At 37.2% G+C, this 25,471-nt stretch overlaps 1 protein-coding gene across 1 annotated transcript in view; it reads left to right on the top strand.

Annotated features, from left to right (window-relative positions):
• The window catches only part of ADGRV1 (adhesion G protein-coupled receptor V1), a 786,537-nt gene that overhangs the window by 466,275 nt on the left and 294,791 nt on the right, over nt 1–25,471 (top strand). The window contains 1 exon segment of the mRNA XM_043996987.1: nt 17,901–18,079. Within this exon segment, the coding sequence (XP_043852922.1) occupies nt 17,901–18,079 (179 nt within the window).

Genomic DNA, 25,471 nt, shown 5'->3' on the forward strand with positions numbered 1-25,471 from the left:
ACCAATTTCTTTCTATGACACAAATTTGATCTTGGTACCTAATCCAGGGGGAGTCAAAACAGAAAAAAGAACACTATTGGTCACCTTGTTTAACAAATGTTAATGTAAAACATTTTAAGTAAAACATTAGCAAGGAGATTGCAACAATATATGATAAAAATCATACACTATGACCAAGCCAGATTTATATCAGGAACCCATGGCTAATTCAACTTAGGAAAACTATAAGCACAATTTATCATATTAATAACATAAACAACAAAATTATATAACTATTTCAATAGATATAGAAAAAAGGTTTTGACAAAATATGAATTTCAGTATTATTAAAAACACAAGAAAGTTCAGGGATAAATGGTGCTTTCCTTAAAATGATAAGTAGTATCTCTCTAAAGCCAAGATCCAGCATCATCTATAATGGGGATAAGATAGAAGCTTTTATAGTAAGATCAGGGGTAAAGCAAGGATACCCATTATCACCATTACTATTCAATATTGAACTAGATATGATAGCTTAGCAATAAGGCAAGAAAAATAAATTGAAAGAATAAGCAAAGACATTGGAGAAGCAAAACTAACAATTTTGGCAGACAAGATGGTTTTCCTTAGAAAATACTAGAAAATCAACTAAGAAACTGAGAAGAACAATTAACAACATCAACAAAGTTGCAGGATATAAAATAAATCCAACTAAATCATCAGTATTTCTGGATATTATCCAAAAAATTCAGCAGAAAGAGATAAAAAGAAAAAAATTAATTTAAAATAACTACATTCTAAAATAGTTGGGAGTCTATATGCCAAGACACACATGGGAACTATATTAACACAAATTCAAAACACTTCACGCAAATAAATTTGGATCTAAATAATTGAAAAAATATTAATTGCTCATAAGCAGGTCAAGCCAATATAATAAAAATTATAACGCTACCTAAATTAATTTACTTCCTCAGTGCCAATCAAACTACAAAAGAATTACTTTGTAGAGCTAGAAAAAAATTATAACAAAATTCATCTGGAAAAGCAAAAAGTCAATAATACATGGGAATCAAAGGGGGGGAATGAGAAGGAAAGTAGCCTAGCAGTATGAGATTTCAGACTATTCTACAAAGCTTAACTTAAAGTTACAAATATGTGAGACTAGACATAGGGCAGTTTGGAAGAAGGTTGAGTTGGTAAGGAAAGATAATTCCCCTTTTGGACATGTTGAGTTTGAGAGATCTTTGGGACATCCAGTTGAAATATCTGCTAGTCTGTTGGTGATTCCAGATGGAAGCTCAGGAGAGTGTGGGGCTGGATGTAAAAGTCTCTGTAGAGATGCTAATTAAACTCAGAGTTTTCACACTGAGTGAAATCTGGGCCTGCCTCCCCAATTCTTTTGTACCTTCATTGCAGTCTCAAAGCAGAGAGTCTATGGGGTGTGTTTCAGGGCAGAGTGGAGGGTAGTGGTGGGGAGCTTTGTGACCCCTACATAGTAATATAATGTAATTTATGGTATGGGTGGGGAGAGGACCCTAGCAACTGGAAGATCATGATAGGCCTTTTAGTAGTGGAGAAAATTGAGCTTAGCCTTAAAGGAAGAATTCTAGGAAGTAGAGGTGAGAAAGGATGAAATCCAGGCTGAGGGACAGGGCTATGTTGGGTAATGTTGTTGTTGTTGTTGTTTTTAACAAATAGCTCTGGGGGTGGGGGGAGGTACTCAAGATGTACTTTTAAGCTTGCTTTGCATTACTGACATTTTCTCCATCACTTTCTTAAACTGACAACAAAACAATAAATCAAGCCCTGAATTGGGAAAGTTACTGATTTCAGAGGTATAAACCCTCAGACTGAGAATTTAACAATCCCAGTACAAGCTAGCTCCAGCATGGTCCTGCCTAGGACCTAGTACAGGGGTGAGGGATGAAAAAAGGAGATGGAAGGTTGTGAACCAGCAATGGCAAGTAGGCCAGTTTGGCTGGAATATAGAGTACATCAAAGGGAGCAATTTACAATGTTTGAAAACATAGAATGGAGGGGCAGCTAGGTGGTACAGTGGATAGAGCACCGGCTCTGGATTCCAGAGGACCTGAGTTCAAATCTGGCCTTTGGACACTTGACACTTACTAGCTGTGTGACCCTGGGCAAGTCACTTAACCCCCATAGCCCCTCAAAAAAACAAACAAACAAAACATAGAATGGAGCTTTTAATTGGAGAGGTAATAAAGGGCTTTATGTGTAGGAGGAGAAGTTGATATTTTATCCTGGGGCAAATGGAGACCCACTGGGACTTCTTTTTTTTTTTTTTTTTTTTTTTTTTTAGTGAGGCAATTGGGGTTAAGTGACTTGCCCAGGGTCACACAGCTAGTAAGTGTTAAGTGTCTGAGGCCGCATTTGAACTCAGGTCCTCCTGACTCCAGGGCCGGTGCTCTATCCACTGCGCCACCTAGCTGCCCCTCCCACTGGGACTTCTTAAGCCATGCAGCAACATGGTCAGGTGTACTTTATAATATCAGTTTGGCACTTGTGAGCAAAATGTGTTGGAGAAGGGTACAGATTTTAATGGATATTCATCATTTTACTTAATTTCCTATGGGTAAATCCCCTACTCAAGTGGGGAGTATTTCAATAGCTAAAATGGCCCCTTAAAAATTAAATATGTGGGGCAGCTAGGTGGCACAGTGGATAAAGCACCGGCCCTGGATTCAGGAGTACCTGAGTTCAAATCTGGCCTCAGACACTTGCCATTACTAGCTTTGTGACACTGGGCAAGTCACTTAACCCTCATTGCCCTGTAAAAAAAAAAATTAAATATGCAATTTTATGAGGATGATTAAGCATGAAAAACCCAAGAGATACAAATTCATTCAAGTATAGACAAGTGTACACAAGTATGCTCTGTAGTAGTAGACTTCCGCCAGTCACGGACGACCATGGATCAGCACCTTGAAGAGCCACAGGCCACAGTGTGGCTGTGCAGACCGATAGGGGAGCTGCAGATCCTGCCGCACTGAGGACGTCGGAAAACTGCACTCGCATGTAAATATATTTGTTTATTCTCCAAAAGGCATCCTGAAACCATATGTTCTTTGTAACATTTTTTTGGGGGGTGAGGCAACTGGGGTTAAGTGACTTGCCTAGGGTCACACAGCTAGTAAGTATAAAGTGTCTGAGGCTGTATTTGAACTCAGGTCCTCCTGAATTCAGGGCCAGTGCTCTATCCACTGTACCACCTAGCTGCCCCTGTAACATTTCTTTTAATAGCCATTATCCACATTTTCTTATAGGAAAATTCATACCAGCATAGAGTCATTTAAGTGGCTTCTTATAGCCCATAAACATTGCTACCACCATGTTTCCCGTTAAATCAGTTTTCACTAATTTACACTCACACACATTCGTTCTCAAGCACATTTTTATATTTGTTCATCTTTGCGGGGCAAAATTTTTGAGAAATTATAAATGTTTATTTTGGCTTTAGAAATCTTTAGATCATGTTGGATGTTGATCATTTGCAGGCCATGCTTCAATAGTTGATTATAAAGGATGTCACTGAAACTCTTGAACTTATTTACATCACCAAGTTTAGAAAGGACTGATGCTAGAAACTGTGTCTGTGACTGGATCTGATCTTAGTCATTCAGCTCATGTGAGGTTCAGAAGTATTACCAAATGCCCTTGCTCTTGTTTTCTTTCCTTTCAGTGAAGTACCTCTTTCATCACAGTTGTTTTTTTTTTTTTTTTGGCATGGGTGTAATTGTTGATCTTTTCAAAATTTAAGAGTTCAATATTTCTTGTGTGTGTGTGTCATTTTTATCAGGATAACGACTAGCTTGTTGCTCTTAAAACCTTTCATGTCCCCAAATTACATCAGTGATGAAGGTTATGGAGAAGGCTAATTTTAGCCATCCTCCTTCTATTGCTGGGCTTTAGCAAACAGTCAGCCTTCATGTCAGGGAGCCTTGATTTCTCACAGATTAGCCAAGTGAGAAAACTGAGGCACAAAACATGAATCCTCTGGGGAATATTCAGAGGACAATTTTGATGAGTTTTCTAACTTAATGAAAGATACAAATTTCAAGGAAAATAAGTTCATGTCAATAATGTTTTGTTTCATAATGAAACTGAATCATACCTACATGGTGCCTGCAGGCAAGAAGTGAACAGAAAGTGGAATGAGGCAGCATGATGTAAGAAATAGAACACTGTACTGAGAAACAGGAGACTGCAGGCCTGAGCCTGGCAACGAGGCTCATCTACGTGACCATGGGGAAGTAATTTATTCTCTCTGAGATTCGATTTTCTGTTATGTAAAATGGGAACTATAATACTTATAGCACAGTGGATAGACCTGGCCTCTGAGTAAGAAAGAGATGGATTCAAGTCTTCCCTCTGAGACATCCTGCCTGCATTGCCCTCATTAAATCACTTCACCTCTATGTCTCCAGGCAGCACTTTAAAATGACAAGTTGTAGATGTGGTGTTCATCTTCATTGGTAGGAAATTTCCAACCAGGAGCCTCCTAATCCAATAAATTCGTAAGTGTAGTTTAAAAAAAATCTACCTGGGGCAGCTAGATGGCACAGTGGATAGAGCACCGGCCCTGGAGTCAGGAGTACCTGAGTTCAAATCCGGCCTCAGACACTTAACACTTACTAGCTGTGTGACCCTAGGCAAGTCACTTAACCCCAATTGCCTCACTAAAAAAAAAAAAAAAAAAAAAAAAAATCTACCTATCTCATGGGATTGTTGTATGGAAAGTGCTTTCTAAATCTGAAAGGACTAGAGGAATATGGGTTTTATTAAAGTAATCATAATAACAAATTATATAATAAAATATGATAATAAAGTTATTTTCAAAGCTCTAACTTATCTATAACATATGTTTCTTAGAGACAATATAGTATGTTGAAAGAATGTTAGAGTCACAGGACCTGGGTTCAAATCTAATCTTTCTGCTTACTACTTGCTACTCACCTTGGGCAAATCATTTTATTTCTCTGGGTCTTAATTACATTATCTGTAAAAATGAGGACATGGAGGCATTTGGTGAGAAGAGCTCTAAGTCTGGACTCACAAGACCTGGACTTGCCTCCCAGTTTTGCTACTTACTACCTTCAAGACTGTGGTGGTTGGGGGGCGGAGCCAAGATGGCGGAGAGGAAGCAGCAAGCTGCCTGAGCTCTCCTTCTGTTCCCTCAAAACGAACATTAAATCAAGCCTCTGGACGGATTCTGAAACTACAGAACCTGCAAAGAGACAGAGAGACACAGTCCTCCAACCAGAGATAATTTAGAAGACTTCAGGAAAAGGTCGGTCTGACTCGGGCAAAAGGGAGGCCCAGCGCCGAGGGGGTCGGGGCAAGTCAGCAGGAGCTGCGGGCCACAGCCGAACAACTGAGGCTCCCGGAACCTGGTTCAAAAATCTGGTGGCCAAGAAGGACAGTGGAAAAACCTACCTGCACCGGCCGAGAGGGCCACGAACGACGGGATCAGACGCCGGGGTCTGGCGCCTGGCTGGCCGAGCACAATCAGACAGGAAGTGCAGGGCGGGAGATCTCCATACACCATAAAGGCCTCAGAGTAAAAGCCCGGTCACACAGCACCTATACACCTGCACAAGAAGCCCAAAACTGGGACCCTGGTGCCCCCAGAGCAGACCTCAACTTAAAGAATAAATAAATAAGCTGCAATAATGAGTAAGAAGCAAAAAAGAGCCCTCTCCATTGAGAGCTTCTGTATCAATAGGGAAGAAGCCAACACAAACTCAGATGAGGACAATAGCCTCAAATTGTCTACATCTGAAGCCTCACAAGGGAAGGTGAATTGGTCACAAGAACAAAAAGCCTTCCTGGAAGAGCTCAAAAAGGATTTTAAAAATCAATTGCAAGAGGTAGAAGAAAAAATGGGGAGAGAAATGAAAGCAAAACAAAAAAACTATGAAAAAAGAATCAGCAGCTTGGAAAAGGAAGCTGAAGAAAACAAAGCCTTAAAAAATTCATTTGGCCAAATGGAAAAAAAAGCTGCATAATCTCACTGAAGAAAACAATACCTTAAAAAATTCACTTGGCCAAATGGAAAAAAAGCTGCATAATCTCACTGAAGAAAACAATACCTTAAAAAATTCATCTAGCCAAATGGAAAAAAAGGTGCATAATCTCACTGAAGAAAACAATGCCTTAAAAATTAAAGTGGCTCAGTTGGAAGATAAGGAATCCATGAGACACCAAGAATCAGTCAAGCAGAATAAAAAAAATGAAAAAATAGAAGAAAATGTGAAATACCTCATTGGAAAGACAACTGATCTGGAAAACAGATCGAGGAGAGACAATTTGAGAATCATTGGACTGCCTGAAAGCCATGACCAGAAAAAGAATCTAGACACCATATTCCAGGAAATTATTAAGGAGAACTGCCCTGATATCATAGAATCAGAGGATAAAATCATCATTGAAAGAATCCACCGATCACCTCCTGAAAGAGACCCCAAAAGGAAAACTCCAAGGAATATTGTAGCCAAATTCCAGAATTATCAGGTGAAGGAGAAAATACTCCAAGTAGCCAGAAAGAAGCAATTTAAATATCATGGAGCCACAGTCAGTATTGCTCAGGACCTGGCCGCTTCAACATTAAAGGACCGCAAGGCTTGGAATATGATATTCCGGAAGGCAAAGGAGCTTGGATTGCAGCCGAGAATCTATTACCCAGCAAAAATGTGCATTTTCTTTCAGGAGAAAAGATGGACATTTAATGACATTGGGGACTTTCAATCTTTCCTGGTGAAAAGACCAGAACTGAATAGAAAATTTGATCTCAACATACAAGACTCAAGAGAAGTTTAAAAAGGTAAACAGAGGGGAAAAAAAAAGTTACCCTATTAGGTTAAACTGTTTATATCCCTACACAGGAAGATAATACTCATAACTCTTAAGAACTGTAAATGTATTTGGGCAGAGAGAAGGACTTTATATAGAGGGTATAAATATAAATTGTCTTTGATGTGATGATACAAAAGAATTAAGGGGATAAAAAGTGAGTCTATGGGGAGGAGAGGAAAGGGGAGGTGGAATGGGATGAATTATATCATATGAAGAGGTGGATAAAAACCTATTACAATAGAGGGAAAGAAAGGAGGGGGGAACATGGTTTCAACCCTATTCTCATTAGATTTGACTCAAAGAGGGAATAACATATACATTCATTGGGATAAAGAAACTTAACTCATTCTTTAGGGAAACAAAAGGGGAAGGGAAAGGGGGGACTGATAGAAGGGAGGACAAAAGCAAGGGAGAAAAGGGTAAAGAAAAGAGAGGGGGGTGATAAAAAGGGAGGGCAGATCGGGGGAGGCAGGGGTAAGAAGTAAAACGTCAGTGAGGAGGAATAGGGTGAAAGAAGGGGGGAAAAGTACAAAGGGGGTAAATAGAATGGAGGGGAATAGACAGTCAGTAATAATAACTGTGAATGTGAATGGGATGAACTCTGCTATAAAACGGAAGTGAATTGCAGAGTGGATTAAAAACCAGAACCCTACAATATGCTGTTTACAAGAAACACATTTGAAGCAGAGAGATACACACAGAGTAAAGGTAAAAGGCTGGAGCAGAATATATTATGCCTCAGCTAAAGTAAAAAAGGCAGGGGTAGCAATCCTTATCTCAGACAAAGTGCAGGCAAAAATAGATCTCATTAAAAGAGATAAGGAAGGAAATTACATCTTACTTAAAGGTACTATAGATAATGAAGTAATATCAATATTAAATATGTATGCGCCAAGTGGTATAGCATCCAAGTTCTTAGAGGAGAAGTTAAATGAGTTACAAGAGGAATTAGATAGTAATACTATACTAGTGGGGGATCTGAATCTCCCCCTCTCAGAATTAGATAAATCTAGCCAAAAAATAAATAAGAAAGAAGTGAAAGAGGTGAATAGATTACTAGAAAAGTTAGACATGATAGATGTCTGGAGAAAATTGAATGGAGATAGAAAGGAATATACCTTTTCTCAGCAGTACATGGCACATTTTCAAAAATTGACCATGTATATGGGCACAAAAACATCATAGTCAAATGTAGAAAGGCAGAAATAGTAAATGCATCCTTCTCAGATCATGATGCAATAAAAATTACATGTAAGAAAGAGCCAGGGAAAAGTAGAATGAAAATCAATTGGAAACTAAATAATTTCATTCTAAAGAATGAATGGGCCAAACAAGAAATCATAGAAACAATCAATAACTATATCCAAGAAAATGACAATAATGAGACAACATACCAAAATCTATGGGATGCAGCCAAAGCAGTGCTTAGGGGAAAATTTATAGCTCTAAATGCTTACATGAATAAAAAAGAGAAAGAGGAGATTAATGAATTGGGCATGCAACTTAAAAAGCTAGAAAAAGAACAAATTAGAAATCCCCAATTAGACACTAAATTAGAGATCCTGAAAATTAAAGGAGAAATTAATAAGATTGAAAGCAAAAAAACTATAGAATTAATCAATAAAACTAAGAGCTGGTTTTATGAAAAAACCAATAAAATAGATAAAATATTGGTTAATTTGATTAAAAAAAAGAAAGAAGAAAACCAAATTACCAGTATCAAAAATGAAAAGGGTGATGTTACCACCAATGAAGTGGAAATTAAATCAATAATTAGGAATTATTTTGCCCAACTGTATGCCAATAAATTTGACAATCTAAATGAAATGGATGAATATTTACAAAAATACAAACTGCCCAGGTTAACTGAAGAGGAAATAAAATCCTTAAATAAACCCATATTAGAAAAAGAAATTGAACAAGCTATTAATGAACTCCCTAAGAAAAAATCCCCAGGGCCAGATGGGTTTACGGGTGAATTTTACCAAACATTTAAAGAACAATTAATTCCAATATTATACAAATTATTTGGAAAAATAGGTGAAGAAGGAGTTCTACAAAATTCGTTTTATGACACAAATATGGTGGTGATACCAAAACCAGGCAAAGCAAAAACAGAGAAAGAAAATTATAGACCAATTTCCCTAATGAATATTGATGCTAAAATCTTAAATAAGATATTAGCAAGGAGATTACAGCAAGTGATCACCAGGATAATACACTATGACCAGGTGGGATTTATACCAGGAATGCAGGGCTGGTTCAACATTAGGAAAACTATTAACATAATCAACCACATTAATAAGAAAACCAACCCAAATCATATGATTATCTCAATAGATGCAGAGAAAGCTTTTGACAAAGTACAGCACCCATTCCTAATAAAAACACTAGAGAGTTTAGGAATAGGAGGAGCTTTCCTTAGAATAATAAACAGTATCTACCTAAAGCCATCAGCAAGTATTATATGCAATGGAGATAAATTAGAGGCCTTCCCAATAAGATCAGGGGTTAAACAGGGATGTCCATTATCACCCCTATTATTTAATATTGTCCTAGAAATGTTAGCTTTAGCAATCAGAGAAGAGAAAGGAATTAGAATAGGCAAGGAGGAAACAAAACTATCACTCTTTGCAGATGATATGATGGTATACTTAAGGAATCCTCGAGAATCAAGTCAAAAATTACTTGAAACAATTAACAACTTTGGCAAAGTAGCAGGATATAAAATAAATCTACATAAATCATCAGCATTTCTATACATGACCAACAAAGTCCAGCAGCAAGAGATAGACAGAGAAATTCCATTTAAAGTAACGGTAGATAATATAAAATACTTGGAAGTCTACTTGCCAAGACAAACCCAGGAACTCTATGAACACAACTACCAAACACTCTTCACACAAATCAAATCAGATCTAAATAATTGGAAAGATATCAATTGCTCATGGATAGGCAGAGCTAATATAGTAAAAATGACAATTCTACCTAAATTAATTTACTTATTCAGTGCAATACCAATCAGACTACCTAAAAATTATTTTATACAGCTAGAAAAAATAATAACAAAATTCATCTGGAAAAACAAAAAATCAAGAATATCCAGGGAAATAATGAAAAAAAATTCACAGGAAGGTGGGTTAGCGGTACCAAACCTGGAGCTTTACTATAAAGCGGCAGTCATCAAAACTATCTGGTACTGGCTAAAAAATAGAGTGGTAGATCAATGGAATAGGCTAGGCTCAGGAAATGCAGTAGTAAATGACACTAGTAATGTAGTGTTTGATAAACCCAAAGACTCCAGCTTCTGGGATAGGAACTCAGTATTTGACAAAAACTGCTGGGAAAACTGGAAGATAGTATGGCAGAAATTAGGCATAGACCAACATCTTACACCTTATACTAAAATAAGGTCAAAATGGATAAATGATTTAGACATAAGAGGTGATACCATAGGTAAATTAGGAGAGAAAGGAATAGTGTACCTATCAGATCTTTGGAAAGGAAAACAGTTTTTGACCAAACAAGAGATAGAGTATATTATAAAATGCAAAATGGATGATTTTGATTATATTAAATTAAAAAATTTTTGTACAAACAGAAGCAATGCATCCAAAATTGGAAGGGAGGCAGAAAGCTGGGAAACAATTTTTGAGGCCAGTGCTTCTGATAAAGGCCTCATCTCTAAAATATATAGGGAATTAAATCAAATTTATAAGAATCCAAGTCATTCCCCAATTGAGAAATGGTCAAAGGATATGAACAGGCAGTTTTCTGATGAAGAAATCAAAGCTATCTATTCCCATATGAAAAAATGCTCTAAATCTCTAATGATTAGAGAGATGCAAATTAAAACAACTCTGAGGTACCACCTGACACCTATCAGATTGGCTAAAATGACAAAAAAGGAAGATAATAAATGTTGGAGAGGCTGTGGGAAAATTGGAACACTAATGCATTGTTGGTGGAGCTGTGAGCTGATCCAACCATTCTGGAGAGCAATTTGGAATTATGCCCAAAGGGCGATAAAGCTGTGCATACCCTTTGACCCAGCAATCCCACTTTTCGGTCTTTTGCCCAAAGAAATCATGGAAGGGGGAAAGGGTCCCACATGTACAAAAATATTTATAGCTGCTCTTTATGTGGTAGCAAGGAATTGGAAGTTGAGAGGGTGCCCATCAATTGGGGAATGGCTGGACAAGTTGTGGTATATGAATACAATGGAATACTATTGTGCTGTAAGAAACGATGAGCAGGAGGAGTTCAGAGAAACCTGGAGGGTCTTACATGAGCTGATGATGAGTGAGATGAGCAGAACCAGAAGAACATTGTACACAGTATCATCAACATTGAGTGTTGACCTACTGTGATGGACTATATTCTTCTCACCAATGCAATGGTACAGAAGAGTTCCAGGGAACTCATGATAGAAGAGGATCTCCAACAACAAGAAAAAAAAAAGAAAGAAAGAACTGTGGAGTATAGATGCTGATTGAACCATATTATTTCTTTTGTTTTGGGTGCTGTTGTTTTTTTTTTCTATTTTGAGGTTTTGCATCACTGCTCTGATTCTTTCTCTTGTAACAGGATTAATGCAGAAATAGGATTAATGTTATTATGTGTATATATATATATTTGTGTGTGTATATATATATCTACATGTATATGTATAGAGATATATAGATATAACCTATATCAGATTACCTGCTGTCTAGGGGAGGGGGGAGGGAGGGGAGGGAGGGAGAAAAATCTGAAATTGTAAAGCATGTATAAACAAAAGTTGAGAACTATCTTTACATGTAACGGAAAAAATAAAATACCTCATACATTAAAAAAAAAAAAAAGACTGTGGTGGTTGTCATCTGTAAGAATCAAGGGGTTGGACTAGATGAGTGCCAAGGTACCTTCCAGTTCTGAATTAATGGCACTAAGATTCCTATGGTGGCTCCCATAATAATAAATATGTTACAGTTAAATGCCAGATGTTAAAGCTGTGTTCTTCTAGTCTATCCTGACATTTCAGAAATTTCTGGGGTAGGTAACTACATATCACTTTTTGCTGAGACATTAGTCTTGATGAAATGCATGCTCTTTTTAAACTGCCTGTTGGAGATGACACCTCCACCTAGATATCCAGCAGGCATTTAAATTAAGCATGTTCAACTCAGAATTTGTTATCTTCCCAGACTCAGCAATTCACTCACCTCTTCGTGCAAGCTATCCCCTGTGCCTGGAATGCACCCCTTCCTCACCTCTTCCTCACCGAATACTTAGCTTCCTTCAAGGCTAAGCTTAGGTATGGTCTCCTTTGGGAAGCCTTTCCTGATCCTATTAGTTGTTAATGCTTACTTCCTCCTCATGAGAATGTGTATATTTATCTGTTTACATGTAGCCCCCTGCCCTGGATAGAATATGAGAACTTGGACTGACTTTGTGTTTTCTTTTTGTATCCCAAAAGACTAGCATGATATTTTATTTTATTTTTAGCTATGTGAGGAACAAATCATGATGAATAAGGACTGAACAGGCATGAAGAGCTTAGAATTATAATGAAATATAAACCATTAAAAAGTTAATTAACACATAAGCTATGCATACTTCATTACTTTATGGCAACTGGGCATGAGCTGATATGATAAAGTGAAAGGGACTTGGAACTGGATGGAATTTGGGGTAATTTAGCCCTTATACCAGTGTAAACATAGGCAAGTCATTCCTCCTGGAGGCTTCATTTCCTCATCTGTATATTTAAGGTATTGGACTAGATCAGTGGTTCTCAATTTGTGTCTTTTGGACACTGTGGGACCCCTGAGAATGTAAAAGCATAAGCATCATCATTTTGATCTCTAAGGCAAACAAAATATATGTAGAGAAAAATTTATTTTAAGGTATATACATCTATAGATAGATAGATAAATAGATAGATAGATGCTGTTATGATGAATAACATGGAAATCCATTTATAAGTATTATTGAAGTCATGGTAGCTGTCTGTAATTGTGTGTTTTCATAATACTGGCTTGTAATAGTAATAACAACTTCTCTGATGCCAGGGTTCACTTCTGTGAAAAGGCTGAGCTGACCACTAAGCTCCCCACCCCATTAATGGTATTCTAACTTCCTCTTTGAAATGCCTGTGGTTCTTCGATGATAGGATGGAGATGTAGATATGCCCCTTCCATCCCTGTCACTGTGTCACTTGTAAACAGTACCTCATGATGACTATAACTGCTATGACTTTTACAAAGCCATGATAAGAATTCTGGGGTCAGATAGAGAGGGGACATAGAAGCCCATCTAGATGGAGCTGGACATTTCTAATCTAACAGTCCATCCTTCTTGACCTCCCTTTAGCTTTTCACTTCACTGACCCCTCTTTCCTATTGAACATTTTCTTCTCTCTGGATTTTAGTGAAGTTAATCACTCCTAGTTCACCTTTTACATGTCTCCAAGCTCCATCTGAATCTCCTTTGCTGAATCATCATCCATGTCCCTCGTTGCAACTCTTTTACCTGATTAATTTCTCTACTTACAGCTTTTTCTGCATACTTTGTGCAACTGCCAAGTCAATATTCCTAAAGTCTGACTGATCATAGGTCTTATTGCTTCCTCCTGCCCATTCAAAAAATTCCCATGACATCTTGGTGGCACAGTGGATAGAACACTGGACTGGAGTCAGGAAGACCTGAGTTCAAATCTTGCCTTATAGACTTATTAGCTCTGTGTGTGTGTATGTGTGTGTGTGAGAGACAGACAGACAGACAGACAGACAGACAGCAAACAGACAGCAACTCTCCCTGGGCCAGTCTCTAAACCTCTGGCTCCCCCTCCCCTCCCATTCCCTTACCTGTAAAATTGAGATAAAAATAGCAACTACCTTCTCAACAATATAATGATCCAAGGCAATCCCAAAGGACTGTTGATGAAACATACTATCCACCTCCAAAGACAGAACTGATATTGATGGGACAGACTGAAGCATGCTATTTTTCACTTTCTTTCATTTTTTTTTTTTAATCAAGTTTTCTTGTACAAAATGACAAATATGGTAATGTTTTACATAATCATACATGTAGAACCCATATCTGTTTGCTGCCTCAGGGAGGGGGGAGGGGAGGGAGGGAAAGGGGGATAAAAATTAGAACCCAAAACTATTAATAAAAGTGTTTATAATTTTAAAAAATATTGCAACTATCTTCCAGGGTTTTTGTGAGGATCAAATGAGGTAACATTTGTAAAATGTTTCAGAAATCCCTTAAGCTATATAAATCTAGCTATTAACTGTAATAATGAAATAGGTACAATTTACATATAGTGCTTTAAGACTTGCAAAGCACTTTACATATATTATCCCATCTGATCTTCACAACAATGCTGAGAGGTAGTTACTATTATCTCCATTTTACAATCAAGAAAGATGAACCTGAAAGAGATTGTGACTTGCCCAGGGTCATACATCTAATAAATGTCTGAGGCAGGATAAGAACTCAGGTTTTCCTAACTCTAAGTCAAGTGCTCTTTCCATCGTGCCACCTAGCATCAAATATTAACTCTTCTGTTTAGCCATTAAATCCTTACAGTCTGGCCCCTTCCTACTTTTCTAGTCTTCTTATACATTATTACCTTTACTGATCACAGGAACCTTTTCATACTAGCCTCTACTTGCTGTTTTTGCACACACAACACTCCACCTTCTATTCTTATGTCTTTACACTGGCTATCTGCCATGGCTGTAATAATGTCTCCCTGGGGCAGCTAGGTAGCACAGTGGATAAGGCACCGGCCCTGGGTTCAGGAGGATCTGAATTCAAGTCTGGTCTCAGACACTTGACACTTACTAGCTGTGTGACCCTTGGCAGGTCACTTAACCCTCATTGCCCTGCAAAAAAATTTTAAAAAATAATAATGTCTCCCCACCTCACCTCTGCCCCATGAAATTCCTCATTTCCTCCAAGACTCAATGTAAATGGTACCTTATTCATGAAGAGCATATCCTGATTCCCCTCCCCTGCAGATGTTCTCCTTCCCAAAGCAACCTTGTTTTTATTGCACATATATTATCCATATCATTACATGTGTCTTCCCCTTTGGCATCTCCTTGAAGGCAGAAACTGTTTCATTTTTGTCCTTGTATTCTCAGCTTGTAAAGCCTTAATGATATACACATACATACGTGTGTGTATACACATACACATGTGTGTATGTGTATGTGTACATAGATGTAGATATTTACAATCTGCTGCTAACCTAGCTTCCCTAGATTGAGCTTACATCTGCCCTCAATTTGTTAAAACCAAAGAGGCCTGTATGCTTTATTGCTCCTCCACACAGCCCTGCCCCGGTACGTGGCATTCCTCTTGTACTATCCTCTTCTACAACCTGTCCCCTGCCTGATATGCTTCCTTTCTTCACCTCTTCCTCTTGGAATCTCTGACTCAGTTCAAGTACCCCTTTCCCCACAGAGTCTTTTCTGATCTCTAGCACTGCCTCCCTCCCCAACCCTTTTGATAGTATTCTAAGTTCCTCTTTGAAATGCCTGTGATTCTTCCATGGTAGGATCATAGCTTCTAGAGCTGGAGAGGCCTCAGAGGTCATCTAAGTCCAACCCTTCTCATTTAGCAAATGGAGAAGCCAAGGCTTATGGAGATTAAGTGACTTGCCCAAGATCACAGGGATAACAAGCCTCTGAGGTGGGAGTTGAATCCAGATTCTCTGACTTGAGAGTCAGTGCTCATTCTACTCTACCTTGGTATTTACTTATCTGTTTTCCCCTTGCAGGAGCACTCCTTAAAGGCAAGGAATTTTTAAAATTTGGGTTTTTGTATCCCTAGCACCTAACAAAATTCTCGTAATATAGTAGACATACAATAAATGCTTATTCAATTCCATTCAGTTAACAGGTGGTCAACTATAATTGTTTCAGTAGGCCTTTACCTTTTTTCAAAATGTCTTCCAAAAGGTGTGAAGATCTAGGACAGAGCTGAAACTTAGGCCACAGGATCAATTTGGCTCAGGACAGGACATAACTAATGAGAACGAAGCACTGTGGAGGACTCGATGCTCTTTATTTTCTCCACTTGGCCAATATTACCCATAGCAGCAGGAGGATGAGGGTTGCAATTTAAAGAATCTGACTACCCAACAGGGTCTCCAAACTGCTACTCTCTGATCATTTCAGTTAATAATCAAGAGACCCAAAGGATATTTGGGTGGAGGATACAGTCATTCATATATATGTACATATATATATATGTGTGTGTGTGTGTGTGTGTGTATGTATATACACACACATTTATTATATATATATATATATATATATACATATATATGTTAGCATGGATTAAATTAATTTAACCAGATTCTTTTTTTTCCTATACCTAGCAGAAATCCTTACACTGACTCTTACTAGCTAAGTAATGAGCAACCCAAACTTAGTTTTGCTGCCTGTTAAGCTGGGGTTAATATTGGCACTATTTACCTAATGGAGATGCTATGAAAAATGTGCTTTGTAAAATTTAAAGTGTTATAGCAGTTTAGGGTGTTCTTACTCAGAAAACCAGTCATTCTTAGGACAGATAAAGCAAGGGTCAGCAAACTACAGTCCTGAGGGCCAAATCCAGCCTGCTGCCTGCTTTAGTATAGCCCTCAAACTAAGAATGATTTTTGCATTTTTAAATACAACAAAACTTAATTTTAAAATGTAAAAAAAAACAATCTTAGTAGGACTTGTACAAGCAGGTGGCAGTCAGGATTTGGCTCAGAGCCCTAGTTTGCTGACTTTTGGTAGAGCCTCGGGTAAATCATACTTTATCTTTCCCATGCTTTCTCCCTTCCCCACTCCCAAAAGTGAATGGCAAGAATCAAGAAGTATCTGAGTCCTCCATAATGTTACCATTCTGGCTGGTTATGCCCTGTTCTAAACCAAGTTGATCATATGGGCCAATTTTCTGCTCTGTCCTAAATCTTCATACCTTGGGGAAGACATACTGAAAAAGCAAAGCCTACTGAACACTTATATACACATTTCAAAACCTTACATTTTGATATAGGTAAAATCAGGTTAGAATGAACTAGGGGGAACCTTAAAGTGAAGAAGAAATCACCAGAAAGTAAAATGAAGCCTTAGGGAATGGGGATGAGAGGGAGCTCTCGCTTGAGTCAGTTCAGCTCAATTTAATTCACTTCAGCTGGTGCTTCAGAGAGATTCAGGAATAAGGTTTAGCAAAGCTAAGATATTTTGTGACATCTGGTGGTGCTCTGGCATAATCTAGCTCCTAGAATAACAATAAGGAGTATTTCTTGGGCACTTCATGTGTACAGAAAATCGTAAAAGACAAAGGCTCCTGACCTCATGGAACTCAGAGTGATATAGCACTGACTGGGTTAGCTATTTTGTACACTAGAGAACAATACATGATAAGCCCATGGGAGAGTTACAAAGGGAAGGGTGATGTGATGTCTTTCTTTTGCCTCTGCCCCCAGGCTTTTTGGGGGGTATGTTGGAAGTCCTTTAAAGCCTCTAGAATATTAGAGAGGTACATAGAGTAAGAACACAGAAGACAGGGTATTTTTAGAAAAAGGATGGATACTGTGTCTTTTTAATTTAAATTTTCTTTGTTATTATGAACTTAAGGAATCAATAAACATGAAAATTTCAGTATTCAAAGGACAGAAAAGGAGTGATTACATATGACTCCATGAACTTATGGGTTTTTTTAAGCTCATGTTAAATTTAAAACATTCATGACAAAATCACTGTGTTTGTGTCCCCTTCTGAACCTTTTTTTTTTCCTAACCTTATCTTTTTATATACCTTTGTTTCAACCACTCCACCCAGTAAAATACATAGTAGATGGATGAAGGTTTACTGACTGTAATTCAATTAATCAAATAACCATGAAATGCATGTTGAAATAGAATTTAGTACACACACTGCCCCCTCTTTGTCTAGCACGTTGCTGTTTACAGTGAAGCCTTGGAGGGGTGGGGGGATGCTCCTTGTCAGTACAAAAGCCAATATGTTGTCTGTTTCCTTCTCCAGTCTGTGAACTTCTGGTATGTCCTGGTCATGAACGATGAGCACACAGAGCGACGCTATCTCCTGTTTTTCATTCTGAGTTGGGGGCTTCCAGCTTTTGTGGTGATTTTACTCCTGATCGTCCTACGTGGAATCTATCACCAGAGCATATCACAGATCTATGGCCTTATCCATGGTGACCTGTGAGTACTTCTCAATGAAACACGTTGGGTTATTGAATGGTTCACCCAGGAAAAGCTTGCAGCATTCATGGCTTGATTGTTGCCTCAATGGTGGGCTTGGAAGATGCCCTGTCCTTTCTGCCTCAAAACTGTACTTGCTTGCGTGCTACAGTGTGGCAAATGCTACTATTGGGAGATTCCTTCTGTGCTGCTAAAACATCGCTTCCCTAAGTTTCTATTAGAATATACTGTCATTCGTGGCAGGAGTAACAGATTGTTCGTTATAACCACCTTAGTGTAAATGTGTTTATCAGACTGAGGGGAGCAATGGCAGTTAGCTGGGACTGAGATACTTGAGTGAAAAAGCTTTGCTCCCAAAAGACAAGAAAATTCTTCTGGAGCCTGGGACAAGCTTTAAGTGCGATACCAATGGGGACATTAGTGCATTGGGTGGGAGGAACTATGGAGGTTTTAGGAGGATAGAGAGAGAAAGTAAGTGAAAACATGTGAGGATACCAAACATAAAAATGACCTGCCTCCAGTTTGGCAAAGGACTAGTCGTGTTTAATATATATACACATGTGGCATGTGCATCTATGTGTATGTGCACATACATACTCAGTATGTGTCTATATACATATATTTGTTATATATAGATATACATGTGTAACATGTTTATATATAATATATACTGGAATAGAGATAATACACATATATTGTGTATAGATATATATACTAATGTATATATAATTCCATATATACTGTATATAATATATACTATTATATATTTTTATATATCTAAAAATAAAAACAACACCTAAACATATCATTATGTATATATACAGTCAATCCTCAACATTCGTATGTTTAACTTTTGCAACTTCAAGCATTCATGTGATTTTATTAGTAACCTCATCTTCACTTTTATATCGATAAGTTCACACTGTTGCACCTATGGATTGTAGAGAAAATAATAAGTGTTGTACTGCACACAAGTTTGTTGAGTGATTGGTATCCTATTAGGTAGTTCGTTGGTCTTGTTCACCCTACCTTGGTAAAGCACTCCCCATGCATTGGTTGTTCATTTTCATTGTCTCTAGAACTCAAATTTTGTATTGTAATTGTACCCCCAAAGCATCATACAAGTCCCCTGGGCTTTAAGCCTAAGCATGCAAAGTCAGTGATGTAGCTTAGTGAGAAAATAAAGGTGTTAGATAAACTTCATACCAGAGTGTCTAAAGCCACTGTCAGCCTGGAGACCCTTAAGATCTTAAATGGCACAGGAAGTAGAAGTTGCTTACACATTGTTTCCAGCTGGTGTATCCTTCATGATCTCTAATGGCATCCAGCAGCCATGAAAGACAGAGTGATGAGGAGACCTTGACAAGCCTTGGCGTCTCCCAACAGCAGCTACTAAAGCCCAGCAATCCTCCTTTGGTTTTCAGAGGGCAAGCAGGGTAGATAAGACAACATCCTCATACCACCATCTGATACAATGGATTAGTGCTATAAAGTACTTATGGTACTGTAGATTTCATTGGTTTATGGAAAATGAGTATTATCTGAAATCTTTTCAAAATTGAGATGTCATAAAAGATCACAAAATTCTAGGATGCTGGAGAGAAAAATGTTTTGCATGTTACCAGTTTTATTATGTATACTGCATTTTATGGGTTATTTCATGGTTACTGTGCATATTAACATAATTAAATATTTTGTTATAAAGAATTATATTCAGTAAAGTATATTTTCAGCAAGCTCCAGCAAAAGGTTACAGTTTTTGGTGGTTGTGGGTACCTAAGCTCCTATTTCCCATAGGTTTAATGTATCAACATTCACATTTTTTACTTAATGACATTTTTCTAGGAACATTATCCCCATGAAAGTTGAGGAGTGACTATAGTACATACTAATTATATATCTAGAGATATAGATTATATATGCATATATAATCTGTTGCTGACAGATTATTTCAAGGTATGAGAGACAGAGAGATTGTTTTTACAGCTACATACACAGGACCTTATCACCGAATCACAAAATCTCAAACACAAAGGACCTCAGAGGCCATCTATTTCAAACTATGTCAGTCCAAGAATCCTTTCTGTGGTCATTTGGTCTGTACTTGAAGACCTCTAGTGAAAGGGAACGTACTACCTCCTGAGACCTAACATCAAGCTTAAATCCACCTTTGTAAATTTCCCCCTTTAGGCTAAGGCAGGACAAGTTTAATACCTTCCCACTGTGACACCCCTTTAGAGACTAGAAGGGAGTTATATCACTTTAACTCTTTTTTTTTCACTTTAACTCTTAAGACATCAGTTCTCCAGGCCATAATGCCCCCATTTCCTTCAGCTCTCTTCACTTGGCTTGCTTGGTCTCTCCAGCCCTTTAAGCATCCTGGAAGTCTTTTTCTGGATACCCAGAATTTTTCTGTGTTCTTTCCTATCTGCAGACCTGAACAAAATACTCCAGTTGTAACCTAGACTATAGGAACTTTGAAGCAGCGAATAAGTTCAATATGTCTAAATAGATTATCACACCTATGACTTATCCATGACAACTCTACTTTCAAGAGTATTTTTAAGACCCTGGATCTTCTTAATTATAGTTTTGTTAAACTCTGCTCACAAAGAAGCCCTTCAAAATCAAAACTCTTAACCACTGGGTTATCATGAGAATAATATCTATTAAAAGATGTGAAAAAGCTCAAACTAAAAGCACTGCATAAATTCAAGGTATTATTATATGCTATTTCTAAGCTCTGTTGCTTAAAACTTCACTGAGAATTTTGGGAACACCCTGTATAACACATCTAGTTTAGGCTCCTGAAAATGTTAGGTGATTGATTGCTGTAAGTACCAGAGCCATAACTGGGATAGGACCATCAGGACTTTTACTCATGGTGGAAACTTAAGAAGGTTTCAACTCTGGTGTGTTAGAGCTGCCTCATACCAGCCGATTGCTAAATTTTCAGTGTAGGCATTTGCCCCCTTGGAAATTGGCATATGCCAGAAATCAGGGCTTGGTTTATTATTTCTTGATTGTCTAGACTTAAGAAAGTGTTAATAATGAAGATTAAACTTAAAATGTTTCCTAGGTACATCCCACCCCCACCCCACCCCCTCACCTCTGAATGGGTTATTTAACATTTACAAGCATACCCCTGGTTCCAAAACTGTCCCAGAGTATCTTCCTCTGCTTCCTTGATTCCAAACATGTGTCCTCCCCTTTCTGTAGCCTGTAGAATGCTAGATATCCTAGGCAGGTTTCTAAGCTCCATCTTAGATGGACTTCTTTGCTCTCCACTATATCTTCTGTCCCTTTCTACTCAGCCTAGGCACAAAAATAAATAAATAGATGGATGGATGGATGGATGGATGGATGGATGGATGGATGGATGGATGGATGGATGGATGGATGGATGGATGGATGGGTGGATGGATGGATGGATGGATAGATACATAGATAAACACACACACACACACATATATATATGGAAAAAATATATACACATATGTATGGGATTTTAGAAATAATACTGGCTTAAGAGTCATGGAATTCTGCTGTTAATGAACTGTGTGACTTTGAATTGGTCATTTAAGTTTTTGGACCCCTGGTTTCCTCATCTGTAAAACCAGAAGTTTGGAAGAGATAATCTTTAGGATCCAGCTCTGAAATTTTCTTCTGTTCTAAACATCAAAGTCTTGATATAGCCTAGTACATTTAGAATCAGGACTTGAATTCAAATGCTGCCTCTGTAATTACTAGTTACTTTTGGAAAGTCACTGTACCTTTCTAGCCCTCAGTTTCCTTATCTTTAGAATGAGAAGGTTGAACTAGACCAGAGGTGTCAAACTCAGAAATGGGGCCACAAACCATAGATAATGATAACCTGACCACATATTGACTTAGAAAACCACATATTGACATTACCTTTGTTCTATTTTATTTTTATATATCTTGTTAAATGGTTCCTAATTACATTTTAATCAGGTTCGGGCTACACTCAGGGAGTGTTAAGGACCCTAATGCCACTGCAGACCACAAGTTTGATACTTCTCAACTAGATGATCCCAGGGCTTCCCTCTATCTCTAAATCCTACAATTCAGTTCAATTTAATAAACACTTATTAATCAACTATTATTTTAAAGCATTTTGCTAAGACCTTTGTATACAATGAAAAAGAATAATGGTCTCTGCTCACAGGGAGCTCATGTTCTATCACAATAGGATACAACTTGTGTGTGTCTGTGTATGTGTGTGTGTGTGTGTGTATATATATATATATATATATATATATGGGGTGTATGTGTATATATACATATATATATACATGCACACACATATATCCACATATACAAATATATATATGCATGTGTGTATATATACATTTGTATATATCCACATATACAAATACATATACATATTTTTTAATCCTAGAAGGAGTAGTGAGCCACTGAAAATTCTTGAGCAAGGGATTGATCTCTTGACATTATATCTTAGAGGTAATCCATTTATTTTATATGAAGAAATAGTCTCACAGAGGTTAAGTGATTGATCAAAATCTCATAAGTAGTATGTAATAGAGCCAGAATTATAGCCCAAGTACTCTGTTTCCAAATCCAGTACCTTTCCACTAAAACATTGCAGTCACGTGTCAGACTGTGAGGTTATGAAGATTGTTTTGGTAACTGAATGGAGAATAAAATAGAGAGGAGAGAGACTAGCAGCAGGCAGACCAGTTAGGGAAAATATACCTCCCAGATGGTTCTTTTGTCACTCTAGTATCTACATTATTTTGGTGGAGTCCAAGAAGTGACTATACAGAGTTCTGCATATCATGAATACTACTGAGACACAGTATATTTTGTGGCTGGAAAGCTGGTCTCAGAACTCAGAGAATCTGGATTCAAGTCTTGCCACCAACACATCCTGGTTATGTGACCCTGCACAAGTCACTTAATTTCCCAATGGTCTAAGCAATTTTTTAGGACTATAAATTATAGGATTGGTATCAACCCTCATTGGTAGAGAGAGTTTCCCTACCTGGAAATAACATGTATTAGTGAAATCACAGGTACAGTCCTTATTTCTAATGAATAGTATTTTAAGAAAATTTTAGTGTATATATCATTTGTTTATATACTGATTTCCTAGAATACAATGGTCGTGTTCTTTTAGCATTCTACGTTTCTGGGCTGTTAAGTCAGATCTCAGAAAGTACCCACTTTCACACACTCAAAAATAAGCAGACAGGGGGCTGCTAGGTGGTATAGTGGATAAAGCACCAGCCCTGGATTCAGGAGGACCTGAGTTCAAATCCAGCCTCAGACACTTGACACTGACTAGCTGTATGACCCTGGGCAAGTCACTTAACCTCCATTGCCCCACAATAGATAGATAGATAGATAGATAGATAGATAGATAGATAGATAGATAGATAGATAGATAGATAGATAGATAAGCAGACAGTGGTACTGAAAAGAGGGATTTTTCTCCTTTTTTAGTGTGGAGAGAGTGGAGAATCAAAAAGGTAGAGAGGAGAAGAGGAAAGCTTTCCCCAAAATTCATAGGCTACTTGGCTGGTATTTAAGCCGAGGAATGTATTCACTGACCACTGAATAAGTGTGAGTAAATGTTGATGTTATGTTGATTAAATCACCTCTCTAGACAATATTTAAAAAAAAAAACAAAGTAATTTATAGTTGGATTCTTCAGCATACTTAAGTATTATGTATTAAATAAAATAAAAAATGTATTTTGATACCTTACTCTTAAAATACTAGTATTTCTTATGTTTTTAGCAGGAGAGTCTAAGCTTACAGCAAAGTTATAATTGCTGAAGTGCCAAATACATTTATAATCATCTTTGCAAGATTTTCAAGTCATAGAATTATAAAATCAAAAGAAGCTGGACTTTATAGGTCACAGTTACCTCTTCTCCTGTTTCCAGGGAGGGCACACCTAAGATATTTCCATAAAAGTAAGTCTGTTAATATATAGGAATGCTGATGATTTATGTGGAATTACTTTATATTCTACTACTTTGCTAAAATTATTGTTTCAACTAACTTTATAGTTGAGTCTTTGGGATTCTTCAAGTATATCATCTGCAAAAAAAGATAATTTTATTGCCTCATTCCCTATTCTGATTCCTTCTATTTCTTTTTCTTCTTTTATTGCTATTGCTAGGAATTCCAATACATATTGAATAATAGTAGTGATAGAAGACATCCTTTTCACACCTGTCATTACTGGGAAGGCTTCTAACTTATCCCCATTACAACTAATGCTTGCTGATGGTTTTAGGTAAATGCTTTTTTATATAAAATTAAGGAAAATATATTTTTACCTATACTTTCAAGTGTTTTAATAGGAATGAATGTTGTACTTTATCAAAATCTTTTCCTGCATCTATTGACATAATTGTATGATTTTTTTTACTTTTGTTATTGCTATAATCAATTATGTTAATAATTTTCTTTATGTCAAACAATCCTTGAATTCCTGGAATAAATCCCACTGTATACAGTAATAATAATATTGTTTTGCCAGCAACTTTGAATGACTAAGCCATTTTGGCTATTCTAAATTCCCAAATTAACTACAAAGGACATATGAAGGAAGACACTATATCCAGAGAAAGAACTGATAAAAAGAAGTATGTATAGAATGATATAACATATGTATGTATACATACATACATACATACATATATACACACATACACACATATTTGTTTCTAATAGTAGCCATTTTTAGGGTGTGTGGGATAATTAAAAAAAAAGAAAAAAGTTACATTATAACTTTATTATATATTCAAATATTTAAAAGGAATAGCAAATAATATACAATAGATTTGCAATTTCATGTCCAATCATCTTATTTTATTCCATGTTATAGAAATGCTTGTTTTGTTCATAAAGAAAATATTAAAAAAGAGAGAAAATAAGTCTGCCTTGTAAGCAGCCTAAAGAAGCAGATTCTATCCTTCAGTCAAATCCTACTTCTAATATTGGGGTAGCAATTATCCCATTCATACAGATCTAAATCAAGCATAGCTATCCGAGGATTGCATTTGAAATACCTCCTTAATAAAAATTTAAACTCTAGTGTTTGAAAAGCCTGCCATTTTTACAAGCAGGGTCATTCCAGGACTTGAAGTCATTGTGAAATAATGGACCACCTGCAGTAGCTACGCAATGGTAATAATTTATCTTTTAGGGAACAGTTTTGTCATAATAGATTCTAAATGCATAAACACACACTTTGCAAGGCTAAGAGAGGTGTTAATAGTCAGTTGTACTTATTGAACTTATGATGACATGTCTTATAACTACCAGTGATGCCATTTCCTAATTAATAGGTGTTAGGCCTTATTAATTATTCAGAAAACAGATGTATGATAA

The sequence above is a fragment of the Dromiciops gliroides genome, chromosome 1 (assembly GCF_019393635.1).
Source record: "Dromiciops gliroides isolate mDroGli1 chromosome 1, mDroGli1.pri, whole genome shotgun sequence".
Lineage (NCBI taxonomy): Eukaryota > Metazoa > Chordata > Mammalia > Microbiotheria > Microbiotheriidae > Dromiciops > Dromiciops gliroides.